At 38.4% G+C, this 14,310-nt stretch overlaps 1 protein-coding gene across 6 annotated transcripts in view; it reads left to right on the top strand.

The window, feature by feature from the left end:
• The window catches only part of NBEA (neurobeachin), a 673,061-nt gene that overhangs the window by 592,082 nt on the left and 66,669 nt on the right, over positions 1 to 14,310 (top strand). For all 6 annotated transcript variants that reach the window (XM_059892161.1, XM_059892163.1, XM_059892162.1 and 3 more), the window contains one exon: positions 4,796 to 4,915. In XM_059892161.1, the coding sequence (XP_059748144.1) occupies positions 4,796 to 4,915 (120 nt within the window). The remainder of the gene's footprint in view (positions 1 to 4,795; positions 4,916 to 14,310) is intronic.

The following is a 14,310-nucleotide window of genomic DNA, read 5'->3' as shown; positions in this document are numbered from 1 at the left end:
GGAAGTCATGTAAGACAGAAAAATAAAGGAGTTGTCTAAAGAGCAGAGGGGAAGAGTGACAGAGTTGGATGGCCCAGGAAGGGTGAGTTGTCTGCGATCAGATCATGGGAGGGCTTCTCTGGTGGCTCAGATGGTAAAGAATCTGCCTGCAATGCAGGAGATATGGGTTCAGTCCCTGGTCGGGAAGATCCCCTAGAGAAGGGAATGGCAACCCACTCCAGTATCCTTGCTTAGAGAATTCCAAGGACAGAGGAGCCCTGGCGGGCTATAGTCCATTGGGTCGCAGAGTCACACACGACTGAGCGAGTAACTCTTTCACTTTCTTTGCACATCATTGGAAGGCAGGACAGATTGTTAGTGTCCTTGCAGGCACTGAAGGTTATGACCTAATTCAATAGGCCTCGTACTTCCCATGTAGGACAGGCTAGTTTGACTTTCTGTCCCCGAGGAAGAGTTGGAAGGTTAGGGTAGATGTAATCAGGAGAAAGAAGTCTGCCATCAGCCGTTTATACTGCAGGACAGAACCTGAAGTTTTTAAATCCCAACAAGTCCAAGTATTTTAATTTCTGAAATTTCTGTTTATTTGTCCACCTTATCTCCAAAGCAAAAATTTTCTAGAAGAATGATAAAATATCTAATATGGTGATATACACATAGAAAGAAAGGAACATGAGTTCAATCCTGGGGTCAGGAAGATCCCCTGGAGGAGGAAGTGGCAACCCACTCCAGTATTCTTGCCTCGAGAATCCCATGGACAGAGGAGACTGGCTGGCTACAGGCTATGGGGGTCACAAAAAGTCAAACATGTCTGAGTGACTGAGCATACACATTGAAAATGGTTTGATCAACATGTGTCAGGTGAATAAATATTAAAGTTTCTTAAACTTAATATAGAGCTTGATCCTCTGTGTTAGTCAAGCATGAATCAAATGAAACAGAAGGTCCTTGGACTGTGCCTTGAAGGTAATATGGAAACACATGGAAAAAGGTAATCTCTGCAGTGAGCAGGGCTTGAAAGATCATTACCCACTTATAAACAAATAGGTTATCCCTTTCTGTTAGTAGTCTACCACTGTAGCAGCTGGAGGCCTTTGGAAATAATGAGAATATATATCAGTAAAGAAGTATGTGACCCTCAAACAGTTGTTAACCAGATCCTTTTAAAGGCTATGTGGAACAGCAAAAAATGTGGAATTCTTCAATATTCTGTGTTTTGGGTACAACCAGATTCATCAACTTCATGACCAGAAGTAATAATTCTTCAATTTCAGGTGTATTTTCACTGTGCCCATCTGCACTTATTCTTGGCATGACTTCACTAAGGGTTCAGAACTAAGGAAGGGTTTGATAATTCAGGCTAGGGTAGAGATCAGCTTTTAGTGGTTGATGATAAGAAGTAAGACTCTTCATATATAAATGGGTCTTCATTCATATCTATAATAGGTTAAAAATCATGAAGACAACTTGAATCCCTCTAAATTATTCTCTACCTACCACCTACAAAGAAAACATAAATGCCCTTACATCAGCATCCTAGAATAACAAAGAAGTGGATTCTGAAGATGCAACTTTTTGGTCAAACTAGTAGTTAAAAACTGACTAGAAAAACTGTATCTTACTCTTATCCAACCATACTCCTTCTCCCAGCAGTACCTTGTATGTTTATGTATATTCAAAAACATTAGTTAAGCACTAACTGTGACCCAAGCACCATGCTTGGCTCTAAGGATAGAGGGATGAATAAGACCTAAGGAACTGTCAGTCTGGCTGCAGCCCAACATGGGTACTTGACACCAGGCATGAAGCTGGTCATCATCGTCACCACTCTGTGTCATCTCTGATGCTACAGCCTTTCTCAATATTATTTAATCTGAATTACCCGCCAGGTATTGTTATTCCCAGTTAACACAGATGAAGGAACTGAGATGTGGTTACTTCATATTGCTACCTACTTGAGGTTAAGTAACTTGCTTACGAGAGGTGAATGGTTCCACCAAGATTCAAACTTAGATCTGTCATATTTCATTCAGTTTACTCTTGCTATTTCTAGAGTTTTTCTATCCCCACTTTAATTTAGTGATAAGATATGCTGCATTGACTACCTTATATTTAATAGGGAGTCTAAAATTTACAAAGTAAATTAATTAGTGAAAGACATCCCTAAATTATTTTTCCATACTTATTTTTGGTGGCATCTACTTGTCTGTCAAATCACTTAAAATCTTAAAACAACAATATAGACCTACTGGATGCATATTTGATTTTGAGGTAAATCAAAATCTATTTTTATTTATAAAATCAAAATTTACCTATATAGTGTTATATCATTCTTCATCTTATCTCTTTCACCATACTTTTCTGTTATTCAGTATTAGACATGAAAATTGGTGGCATGTTACAAAGTTATAAAATTGATGACATCCAGCCATACTAAATTTCAGGAAGATATTGAGGAATATAAATATTTATAGCTGTTGCCGGACAACTGGACTTTACGATGAGTGACAAAAAGAGGAGTTTAAAGAGACAGAGTATGTTTTACAGATATAAAAGAATGAACAGAGATCATATATTAAGAAAATAAAACCTACATATGTAGAAAAGATTTCTTAATGTTATTGAACCTAGGAGTGACATGTCATTTATCCTAGATTTAAGAGAGGGACTGAACCATAGGAAAGTAAATAAATACTCATCTTTGTTATGATGAGTAACATAACAAAAAAGCAGTAAATTTAAATGCATTAGGACCTTGTGATAACATTATTCCTAGGTTTCCTGCTAAGGGAATATGTACTTAATGATGGACACCATGTTGCAGTAAGGTAATAGTCACAGAATACTAGAAGGACTGGAGTTGATCTAGTCCTATCTGATTTGTTTTAGTGTCATTTCATTCATTCCTTCAGCAGATTGTTTTAATACATTGAGCAGCTTGGATGTACCAGGAGTTCTTCTAAGTGTTGGAGATGAAACAGTGAATCTGGTAGTTGTTACTCAGTCATGTTCGACTCTTTGCGACCCCGTGGACTGCGGCATGCCAGGCTTCCTTCACCATCTCCCAGAGTTTGCTCAAACTCGTGTCAATTGAGTTGGTGATGCCATCCAACCATCTCATCCTATGTTGTCGCCTTCTTGCCTTCAATCTTTCCCAGCATCAGGGTCTTTTCCAATAAATCAGATCTTTGCATCAAGTGGCCAAAGTATTGGAGCTTCTGCTTCAGCATCAGTCCTTCCAATGAATATTCAGGGTTAATTTTCTTTAGGATTGACTGGTTGGATCTTCTTGCAGTCCAAGGGACTCTTAAGAGTCTTCTCCAACACCACAGTTCGAAAGTATCGATTCTTCAGTGTTCAGCCTCCTTTATGGTCCAACTCTCACATCCATACATGACTACTGGAAAAGCCATAACTTTGGCTATGTGAACCTTTGTTGGCAAAGTAATGCCTCTGCTTTTTAATACGCTGTCTAGGTTTGTCATAGCTTTTCTTCCAAGGAGCATTGGAACCTATTCATATAGTGGGGAAGATGGACAAGAAAAAGAAAAACAAATATATATTAATGCATGTATATGAGATCTAATAAATGGTACTGGTGTACCTATTTGCAGGACAGGAACAGAGATGCAGACATAGAGAACAGAAAGGTGGACTTGAGGGTAAGGGGGAATGAATTGAGAGATTGGGATTGACGTATGTCCTGTGTAAAACAGCTAGTGGGAAGCTGTTGTATAGCACAGGGAGCTCAATTCAGTGCTCTGTGATACCTAGATGGGTGGGATGGAGGGGTGGGATGGGATGGAGTGATGGGGTGGGAGGGAGGGGATATATGTATACATATAGCTGATTCACTTTGTTGTACAGCTGAAATTAACACAACATTATAAAGCAACTATACCCCAGTAAAAAATGTTTAAAAATCAATTTCAAAAAACAGTCACAAATTCTTCAGGGATGTTAGAGGAAATATATGTTGCCATTTGAACATAGGAGAGCTTGGCAAATCAAGGGAGGTCTTTCAGAAGGAAACAACATCTTGGGCTGAGACTTAAAGGATAAGAAGAGCTTAACCAAGTCAGGCTGATGAGGTAGAGGGTAAAGTTTGTAGCAGGAAGAGGGAATATCCCATACAGAGGACAAGAAATGACACCAGCATGGCAAGACCTAGGATGTGAATAAGGGAATGGCAAGAGATAAAGAGTTAAGCAGGTTCCATATCACTCAGGCTCTCTTAAGACAAATCAAATAGTTTCTGCTTTTTCCTAAGAGTTCTGAAAAGCTATGGCAGGATTTCAGTCAAGGAGATTTGCATTTTAGAAACATCAAGTCATAATATAGTAAGTTTAGGAGACTTTCAGGTAGTCTTAAGATGGACATGCCCTATGCAATTTTCACACCATAGTGTCAGAGAGATTTTCTTATTGCAGTGTTACTATGTGTGGCCTTAGTTATGAGAAAGTAGATCTGAGTTATATGTTGACAGCAATGCAAAGTCATTCATCATAAAATCACAGAGCACTAGAACTCCATCATTTTATAAATCAGAAGACTGAAGGCCAAGAAGCAACATAAGCTGCCAAGGTTGCAGAGTGACAGGTGATTGAGCGACCCAGAGTGACTCAGACCAGCCCCTCCTGACAGGATCCTGCCTCAAAAGACAGGATCAAAAGGGTTTCAAAATGGTTTCCACCTCAAAAGGTTTCCAAAAAAGTCATGTTTTACAAAGAAAAAGAACAGTTGTGTTCAGAAGGGTCAAATTATTGGTTTCCTTTTCTATTTTTTTTTTTTCGTTTAGGAACCCTTCACAACCTTCTTCCTGAATGCAAATGATGGAAAATTTGACCATCCTAATCGAACATTCTCGTCCGTCGCGAGGTCTTGGAGAACTAGTCAGAGAGATACTTCTGATGTAAAGGTAAGCTCTTTTATTTGTTGATATTAATTTCAAACTGTGTTGAAATTTTTATTTGTTTAAGTGGGTGTATAAGATACTTTATTCTGCAGCTTTGTTCCATCATATTTTAAAATTATGTGGTACACCTAAGAGGAACTTGAAAATAATTTTGAGTGTCACAGAAAATGACTCAAGATTCTTTTATATTACTCAGTTAAGATGTTTTTGTTATTTTAAAAAATTCCCATCTAATTTAGATCGAATAATCGGTAGATGGAAAGAAAAGCCTATAAATTGCCTTTCCTGCTGTTAACTCAATATTTGGCCCATTCCAGAAAACACAGCAGGAATTGGATTTGACCTTAATGTGTCATATTGTTATAGCTTGCCCAGCTTTGGGTTTACGTAGCCTGGGGCAATTAATAAAGCATTAATGACAAGACCCATTTAAAATGTAGGCTTTTCTGTACAGCCTTAGCTTTTACTTGACTGTGCCTGGGGATACTACGCAACAATACACATTAGATTAAACCAACACACACATAATATCCTGGGCCAGCCGGAGAGCAGAGTCATTTTACTGTTTCTACTGGCTTACCTATTGGTATATATAAAGATGTATTACTCCTTTGTATGGACTTTCATTTTTAAAAAAATAGTCTCATTCAAAACATTAAAATACATTTGTTCTTCAATTTTTTCCTCATTTTTTTCTGATAAGATTATATGATCCGGTTATTACATAGATATATGTTTTTTATTTTAATCCCTTTTTCTTCAGACTTTTCTCATCACTGCCACTCATGCTGCTGAATATACAAATGTTATAGTATCATTCCATTTAGTGTTTTAATCCAACAAAAGGTAGTGAATTAAAGTAAAAATTGTCATTTACATGTTTATGCTTTATTGCAAACATTTTTAAAAGGCAGTTACAGTGTTACTGAACTATAAGAAATTGAATGAGTACAACTTTTATTTAGTTTCTTTCAAAGCAGAAAACAAAAAGAATGGATCCAAGTAAACTGCAGCATCTTTATGTGTCTTATTTGTTGCTGTCAGAGTTTGCATAAATGAATATTAGTTTATATGTACAATGTATTCACATTTAGAAATAAGATAATTTAATATTCATTCTTACTATATGAAACTCTGAAGGCCCATATTTTCCTCCTATCAAACTTATGATTTCACTAAGGAATTCAACTCTGAAAGATCCATAAACCATCATTTAAACTGATTTACAAAGAATGATATCAAGAAGAGAATCCATTTCTTATTTAATAATGCTTTGAGAATTAACATAAAATGGGGAGTCAGTAGGCTTTTAGAATTAACACAGTAACTTTAAAAAGCATTCAATAGCTATTTTAAATGTGAATTAAATATTCTTATCTATATTTTAAGGCTTTCTATCATACATAAGATTATTAATTATCTTAATTCAGACCTGTGTCCATATTATATCAAACTTTCAAGTGAAAATGCTTGTTTTCGTGACACCATTTTCTTGACTCTTGACATCATCAGGAAACAGAAACTTGGTTTTTCAACTTCATTCAAACGTTCACCCTCACAAGCCCACACGTGAGTCAGTCATCCTAATTTATGTATGTAGGTAGAGTTTTAGGCTTTACCTTCTATCCTAAGAATTTTATTGATTCTTCTGATCACCAGGTATCTCGCCTAGTTACATGTCAGTCTCGGGACCAGTGTTTTTATATTTCTAAAGAAAAATGCCTCTGCAGTATCTCCTAATGTAGATTTAAGGTCTTGTATAAAAGAGAACTAGGACAAAGGGAATGGTTTTATTCTCTCTTTGTTAGCGTCGGTCTTGTCCTGCGGTAATGAGTGCAAGCTGGGCAGAGAAGGAGCCACGGTGAAGTGACCTCTCTAAAGAGAGATCTTACGAGTTAAGTCAGACCAGTTCATTTTTACCTTTTTTTTTTTTTTAATTTCTCTGCTCTAGCATAGTCTTGGTAACAGTGACATTCAACTTACTGAAGTTCTTATACTAATTTTTCCTTAATGCCTTCAAAAGTTGTTATATTACTTTTTGAATAGCTATGCAGATGTCAGAAAAGGGAGCTGTGACAAAATGTCATTAAGGTGACATAGTGTAAATTAATACAGTTAATGGAGGTGCTCACCACTGACTCATTGACCCATTATGAGCTCTTGTGGAATTAACGAATGCCAGGGCATCAATCTTTGGAAAAAAGGAAGAAAAGAGATGGCGGCTTTAAAACCTTGCAGTGAATTATATTAGAAAAGTGAAAACGTCTGGGTTGGATTTGATTTCACTAGGAAGCCATAAAATGGTATGCTCTCTCAGAAAAATATATTAAACTGGAATGTCAGATTTGATGCAATAGGTATACAATTATGATAGTGTTAATAGTGGTCTTCTATCATTCTAAGACATACTTTCAAGTCCAATTTCTCAGCAGCTTGAACTTGTCATAAGCTTGTAAATTAGAAATTCTGTTTGAGGATATTTTCTTATTATTGAGGGACACGTATAATACTATTAACTGTACCATGGGGTTTTAGTATAGCTGTTAAAACATACTAGAAATCACATTTACAGACACAAAATGCCTGTTTTAATATTCATCTTGCCATTTCTTTAATAATATTTGGTGTCTTTCTGCACTATTTTTCATTTAGGAAATTTTAAACTACTTGGCCTCTTTCCTTAAAGAGAAGCTGATTAACAGAAATCTGTCAATGGTAAGAGAGTAAACAGAAGAGCTGTTGTTTTAAGTAGGCAAGCTGGTGCCTTACGTGACTCTGTAGGAGTGCACTTACCAGTTGTAATAGGGGAGTTCATTCTTCTCGAGTAATTCTCAATAGTTTTCAAACAGGCTCTTTTCTTGGTTATTTGATACAGTCCTCAAAACAGTAGCATAAGATAGAGATCATTGTCCCTATTCCATAAAGTAGGTTCACAGATATTAAGTGACTCACCTAAGTTCACACTGCAGGTAAAGAGGGAGCCAGAACCAGCACTGAGGGCCATTCGGTTATTCCCAGTGCTTAATCCGTTGGATGGTCTGCTGCTTTGGTTTTTCTGCATGATCTCACAATCATATCCAGCCATACCAGCTGGTGCTAAGTCTCTTCAGTCGTGTCCGACTCTGCGACCCTATGGACTGTAGTTCGCCAGGCTCCTCTGTCCATGGGATTCTCCAGGCGAGGAACTAGAATGGGTTGTCATGCCCTCCTCCAGGGGATCTTCCTGACCCAGAGATCAAACCAGCGTCTCTGATGTCTCCTGCATTGGCAGGTGGATTCTTTACCACTAGCGCCACCTAGGAAGCCCAGCCACATTGACTAGTTTGGAGTAATTGACTGATCAAGTCATACTCTAATCATTAATTACTGTGTACAAACCACCCCTCAAAACTAGTGGCTTAAAAAAAAATTTTTTTTTAATGCAACCATTTATTTTCTCAGAGTTCTGCAATCAGAATAAGGTTCCTCAGGTACAGCTTGTCCTTGATCCATGTGGGGTCAAATTGGTTGGCTCCTCTGGGTCTGAAAAGTTCCAGATGACTTCCTTCACATGCCTGGTGCCTTAGCAAGTATGGCTGGAACTGATGGGGACTGTCTGGTCCTCCCTCTCTTTGTATAGTCTGTCTGGGAAGACCATCACAATTTTTGTTTCATGGTGTCTCCCTACCAAGAAAATAAAAAACAGAAGCTGCAAATCCACTTATTGCCTAGGCTTGGAAGTCACGTACTGTTACCTCCATAGTATTGTTTTTGGTCAAGGCAAGTCACAGGGCCAGCCCAAGTCAAGGGACAGGATAAATGGACTCCACTTCCCCATGAAATGAGCAGCAAAGTCACATCTCAGAAGTACATGGAGGTTGATGGGATTGTTGTGGTCAACTTTGAAAAAAATGTTCTTAAGTCCTCTTTCCAGTCACAATTCACATTCCTCCTACAAACAAAATATACTCAGCTTATCCCCCACAGTCTCATCCCGTTATTGGGTCAGGCTCAAAATCTAGTAGCTGATGATGTCTATCAGGTCCAGATACAGATGAGGTGCAGAAATTCCTAATTTGGGGATCTGGAAGATAAAAAGACGAGTTATCTGTCCCATGTACTTTCAGCCCCCAGAGGTGAGACAGGAACAGGTAAACCTCAACAGACACTCTGTTCAGAAAGGGGCTACTATGGAAGGTACAACTCCTGGTCACAGAAAGTTGGGGCCAAACCCTCTTTTGCCCAAGTTGGTGCAGCAACTTTAAAAACTCGTGGATTTTTTCTGTGTATCAAATTATAGTTCACTATCAGAAAAAAAAACTGTTGCTCACCAGTTCTTTCAAGAAGGAGCCTGCTCATAAGATTCTTGGAATCCCTTTTTGTGGCCAAGTGGGCCTGCAAACGGCTATCTTAAATTTTCCTGAATAGTTACAAAGGGTTTTACAGGTGCCCTTTTACCTATGGTTATATTTTACTTACAGCACCTTAGAATATCCTTGTCTGAACTTTTTTTTTTTAATTTTGAGAATCTGACAAGATTGTCCTAGGCCCCTGTGTTTCTCTAAGTACTACTTTAAATCTGAGCAGGTTATTCCATAGCTCATAATACTTTATCCATGTACTAGTAAAGGAGCTTCCCTGGTGGCTCAGCAATAAAGAATTCGCCTACAATACAGGAGATACAAGTTCAGTCCCTGGGTTGGGAAGATCCCTGGAGTAGGAAATGGCAACCCACTCAAGTATTCTTGTCTGAGAAATCCTATGGACAGAGGAGCCTTGCAGGCTTGAGTCCATCAGGTCAAAAAAGAGTCGAACACAACTGAGCAACTAAACAACAATAACGACAAATACTATTACAAGAAACCAGTGGTCACTTTTGACATTCTGCTTAGAAACATCCTTAACCAGAAGCACGAGTTCATTAGGTCTTTTTCTGTCTTTGAAATGATTGCAGGCATGCATCAGGTTAGTTTTTCCCATACTGCAAACCATGCATTGATTTTCTCCTGCTTCCAATAGCAACTTCCTGACTGACCTGCCTCCAACAGTCTCCTCACCTCCTTACCTCCATCCTTCCAGCTTCTGCCTCCTGCCTGTCTCAAGGCCAATGCCACATGTTTTTATTACTTCAGGACTCCACTCCCAGGCATCAATTTCTGTTTCAGTTACCTATCACTGTGTAACAAATCACCCCAAACCCATCTTAAAACAACGTCAACTATTATTTACTGACCATCATGAAATTGGAGTTAAGGCTCAGTAGAAACCAGTCAGGTCTGTGCTTCAGTGGGAGCTGGAGAGGCTTGGCCGGGCCAAGATGGCTTTATTCTCATGTTTTGTGCCTCATCTGAGCTGACGAAGTGGTCAGGGACTGTCCAGGACTGTCTGTCTGTCCATACAATCTTTCCAGTCATATGGCAGCCACACAGTTTTATGTGATGGTTGGCTTCTCAGGAAACAAACGAGGCAGCTGCCAAGCCTTAGGCATCTGTGGAAGCCCTGGGGTGTCATTCTGTCCCATTCTCTGTGTTGAAAGTAGCCAGCCCGTATTCAGAGGTGGGGAGAATAGAGTCCACCTCTTTGTGGGAGGAATCGGCAAATGGACGTGCCAGATAGCAGACTGTTACAGGGATGGTTGAAAACACTTTGTAAATTACTAATTCTTAGAAATTTGTAAGTTTCAGTTTGCTTTATACCATTCTGTTGAATCTGATTGTGCATTTGGACAAAACCAAAATCTGAAGTGCAAGTAACTTATACATCTGCTTAGCTTAGGTTACATATAAGTTAGTCTAAATATTTGATAAAAATGTTTAAATCATCTGAAATGTCTACATAGATATCCATTCAAACATAAATACCCAAAGTGACAGAACTTTAAAAAAAAAACAAAAACCTGATTACAGGATGTATTTTGATACTGGATAAACTCTATCAACTGAGTGAATAGCTTCAAAAATGTGCTTTGCATAAAGCTGTGGAATGTGTTGTTGCACACATGTTGCCCCCCTTTAATCCTCACATCCAAACTGTGATTTAGTTGCTGTCACATACACAATTGTGATGTATGTGACACATACATCACAATTTTGTATATCAAGAACTGTTTTTTTCTTAAAGCTTAAGAAATTTGCCCAGACTGGCAAGAAGTCTGGATCTCAACTCAGAATGATTTGATCCCAATGCACAGAAAGTTGCACTTCCCCACTGGAAGGGACAGTCCCCAAACTGCCAGCCTGCCAGCCTTCCCTTTCACTACAACTGACTGGTAGCCCTGAGGTAACTGCTTTAACTAACATAGTTTGAAAACCACAGCTTTCAAAACTTTTTACCACTATTTCATGGCAAAAATTCAGGATTTAATGAACATATCGCAATGATCTATTTATTTTTCATTCCACATATATGTATTGAGTACCATTTTTATATGTCAGGCACCATTCTTACAAGTCAGTGGTGAACAGGTGAACAAGAGAGACAAGATCCGTGTCTGGAATTTCCATCACAGTAGGACTCGGGAGCATAAGTAAATTTAAAAAAAAAGAAAGAAAAGGAGACTTGCTACACAGAAAATTAAAACAGAATGAAGTCATACAGAGTTGTTACTGCTTTAAAAGGAAAACCAGAATGTGAGCACAGGGACCTGGATCTAAAGTGTTTGGGCTTGGCTTCTGTCTTTATCACCTATTTGCAGTATAGTTATTAGCAAATCACTTAACCTTAATGTTCATTTCTACAAGGTGGGAAGAATGAGGATACCTGTCCTAGGAAGATTTTGTGAAGATTAAGAGAAAGATGTGAAGTTCTTAGAATAGTGCATGACACAGTAAGATACAAATGATAATTCCTGCTGTTTCAAGATTGAATGACCAGATGTGACATTTCAGCTCTTTGCTTGTCTTGGAGCCCAGACATAGTGATTATTATCTTCTTGGACCTAACATTTAAATCTCAGCGATGAAACTCTCTTATTCATGAAATTTTAAAAAATAAATGTCTTAAGCAATATAAATGTGAGCATAAATTATGTACAGATGCCTTGTATTTATGTATTAAATTTAAAATCAAAATGCCATTTGAAACAAGATTTTAAAACAATAAAATCAAGGCATAAAAACTTGCACCCACTCAGCTACCTTGGCAACTTCTCCCTAGACTTTTTGTGGTTTACTCTCTCTTTCTTTCCCTCCGGGAAAAAGGAAAAAAAAAAAAAAATTCCCCAGCTCTGCAACTTTGGTCTTTTGGAGCTTCAAGGTTTTACAAATATGCCGTGCCTCAGGAATTTTTCATATTGCTTTAAAATGTGTCTGTGTGGTTTTTTTTTTTTTTAATCTGTATCCTAAAAAACCAAAAGTAACTGACAGAGTGATTCAGGGAGAGTTTCTTCATCCTGTCAAATGTCAAGCCACCAAGAGCTTATACCAACATCTTAGTTAACACCCTAATTTATGACCATGGTCTGGTCGGCCAGATGAGGACCAGAGTGGAGAAAATGTCTCACTTAAGGATCATCCCGAAGGCCCTGATGGTCCTACTTTTTCATGATTGGCCACAATTCAAGCCTTCCCAAGTGTTCCTGTTGAACCCTCCCTAAATAACCATCAGGGCGGAGGTTCCTCAGCCTCACTTTGTTCTCTTTGGTGACAGCCAGCTTCCAGCCCATTTTTTCTGGAGTTAAATTTCATTTAACTTAAATTAAAGTTAATTTCATTTCATTAGAATGAAAAGGACCTGGTCTTCCACGTTTTCAGATTTGCTACAACTTTTCTAGCATTGTTAAAACCAACTTTTCAAAAATTTAAATTGGACTCTTTTCCACTTCTGAACCTTTCAGCATAACTAAAATAAACAAGATAACATTTTTTAAGCTTCAAAAGTATCCTATCAGGAGATGCAAATTTTATTTCTTCGTGCATCCTTTTTTCTTTGGTTTAATCGAGTACTCCACTAGCTCTTTTCCTATCTTGAAGCATTCTTCCAACCATTTGCATATTCCCCAGAGGATTTCTAGTGATATTAAAATAACTTTGTCTAGCATCTTCAACAGTTTAATATTTAATGAGCACCTGCTGTGTACAGAGTATAGCACCACAAGCTGTGGGGGATTCAACAAAATATAAACCTCACAACATTAGGCTCAAAATCTGCTTTGCCCAAATTGTTATTAATATAAAATCCTAGGCTTCTTATGCCTTTGCAAATATAACTGAATAACATTCAGTGAAATATTAAATAGTATTACAGAGGCATGCAGGTTAATGATAACCATATATATTATATAACCCTATTCCACAGGAAACAATGGGAAATAATATGTACGGAAAACATGAGAGCACCGAGACAGTTGAAGATAAACTGAAACTCTTTGGGCGGTCTAAATAAAAAAATAAATTGTGTTGCCGTATCCATGTGGATGTACAGCATATCCCTCTTGGTCCTTAAGAAAGCTTATGTAGTATAGTTCTGGACACAGAACATGAACACAAACATCCAACAAAAGACAGAAGGGAAATCCCTGACTTATGTGAGCCTCTTACATATAAATCACCCTCTACATGAAGCAACTGTGCGAGCTTTCGTTCCTCTCCCCATTTGGGACCATTTGGGAGGCTCCTTCTACTCTGTATCATATATAAAACGGGTAACATTCAAATAGCAATGTTCTACATCTTGAACTAATTTCCCATGTTTTCTCAAACAGTGAAAGCGTTAGCCGCTCAGTCGTGTCCAACTCTTTGTGACCCCATGGATTGTAGCCACCAGGCTCCTCTGTCCATGGAATTCTCCAGGCAAGAATAATGGAATGAGTAGCCATTCCCTTCTCCAGGGGATCTTCCAGACCCAGGGATTGAACCCCAGTCTCCTGCACTGCAGGCAGATTCTTTACTGTCTGAGCCACCCTTTTTATATACCTTTTTATGTGCCTGAGCTCCCTCCTCTCCACCTTTATTCTTTACTTTGACTCTTAGTGTCTTGCCTTAAAACAGATGTAACCATGGCAATAGCTCTTCTTTAAAATTATTGCAGTACAAAATCCAAACAGCTTAGGTGGACATAAAACTTCCTTATTCATCTGACTCCGTATGCCTCATCCCTCTATCTTGATCTGTCCCCTAATATCCTACACTCTACGCATACTCAGTTCCTGCCACTCCTTGGCAATACTCCCTGCTGGTCCCCCTGCCCCTTCCCCATCTTTATCAAACTCAATGTCCCATCTCCAGTGTAATCTTTTCTGACTTGCCAGAGTTGCCTGCTCTATCCTTCCTGCTCCCTCGTGCCTTGTTTGCACTTCTTTCATTATTATTGTGTATTGTAACCACCAGTTCATACATCTGCCCCATAGGCCAGAATATGAATCACTCAAAGGTAAGGCCATGTCTGTTCATTATTTGTTTTCTCAGTACCCATCAAAATGT

The sequence above is a fragment of the Bos taurus genome, chromosome 12, assembly GCF_002263795.3.
Source record: "Bos taurus isolate L1 Dominette 01449 registration number 42190680 breed Hereford chromosome 12, ARS-UCD2.0, whole genome shotgun sequence".
Classification (NCBI taxonomy): Eukaryota; Metazoa; Chordata; class Mammalia; order Artiodactyla; family Bovidae; genus Bos; species Bos taurus.
The sequence above is the reverse complement of the archived record's forward strand: the minus strand, read 5'-3'. Positions and strand labels throughout refer to the sequence as shown.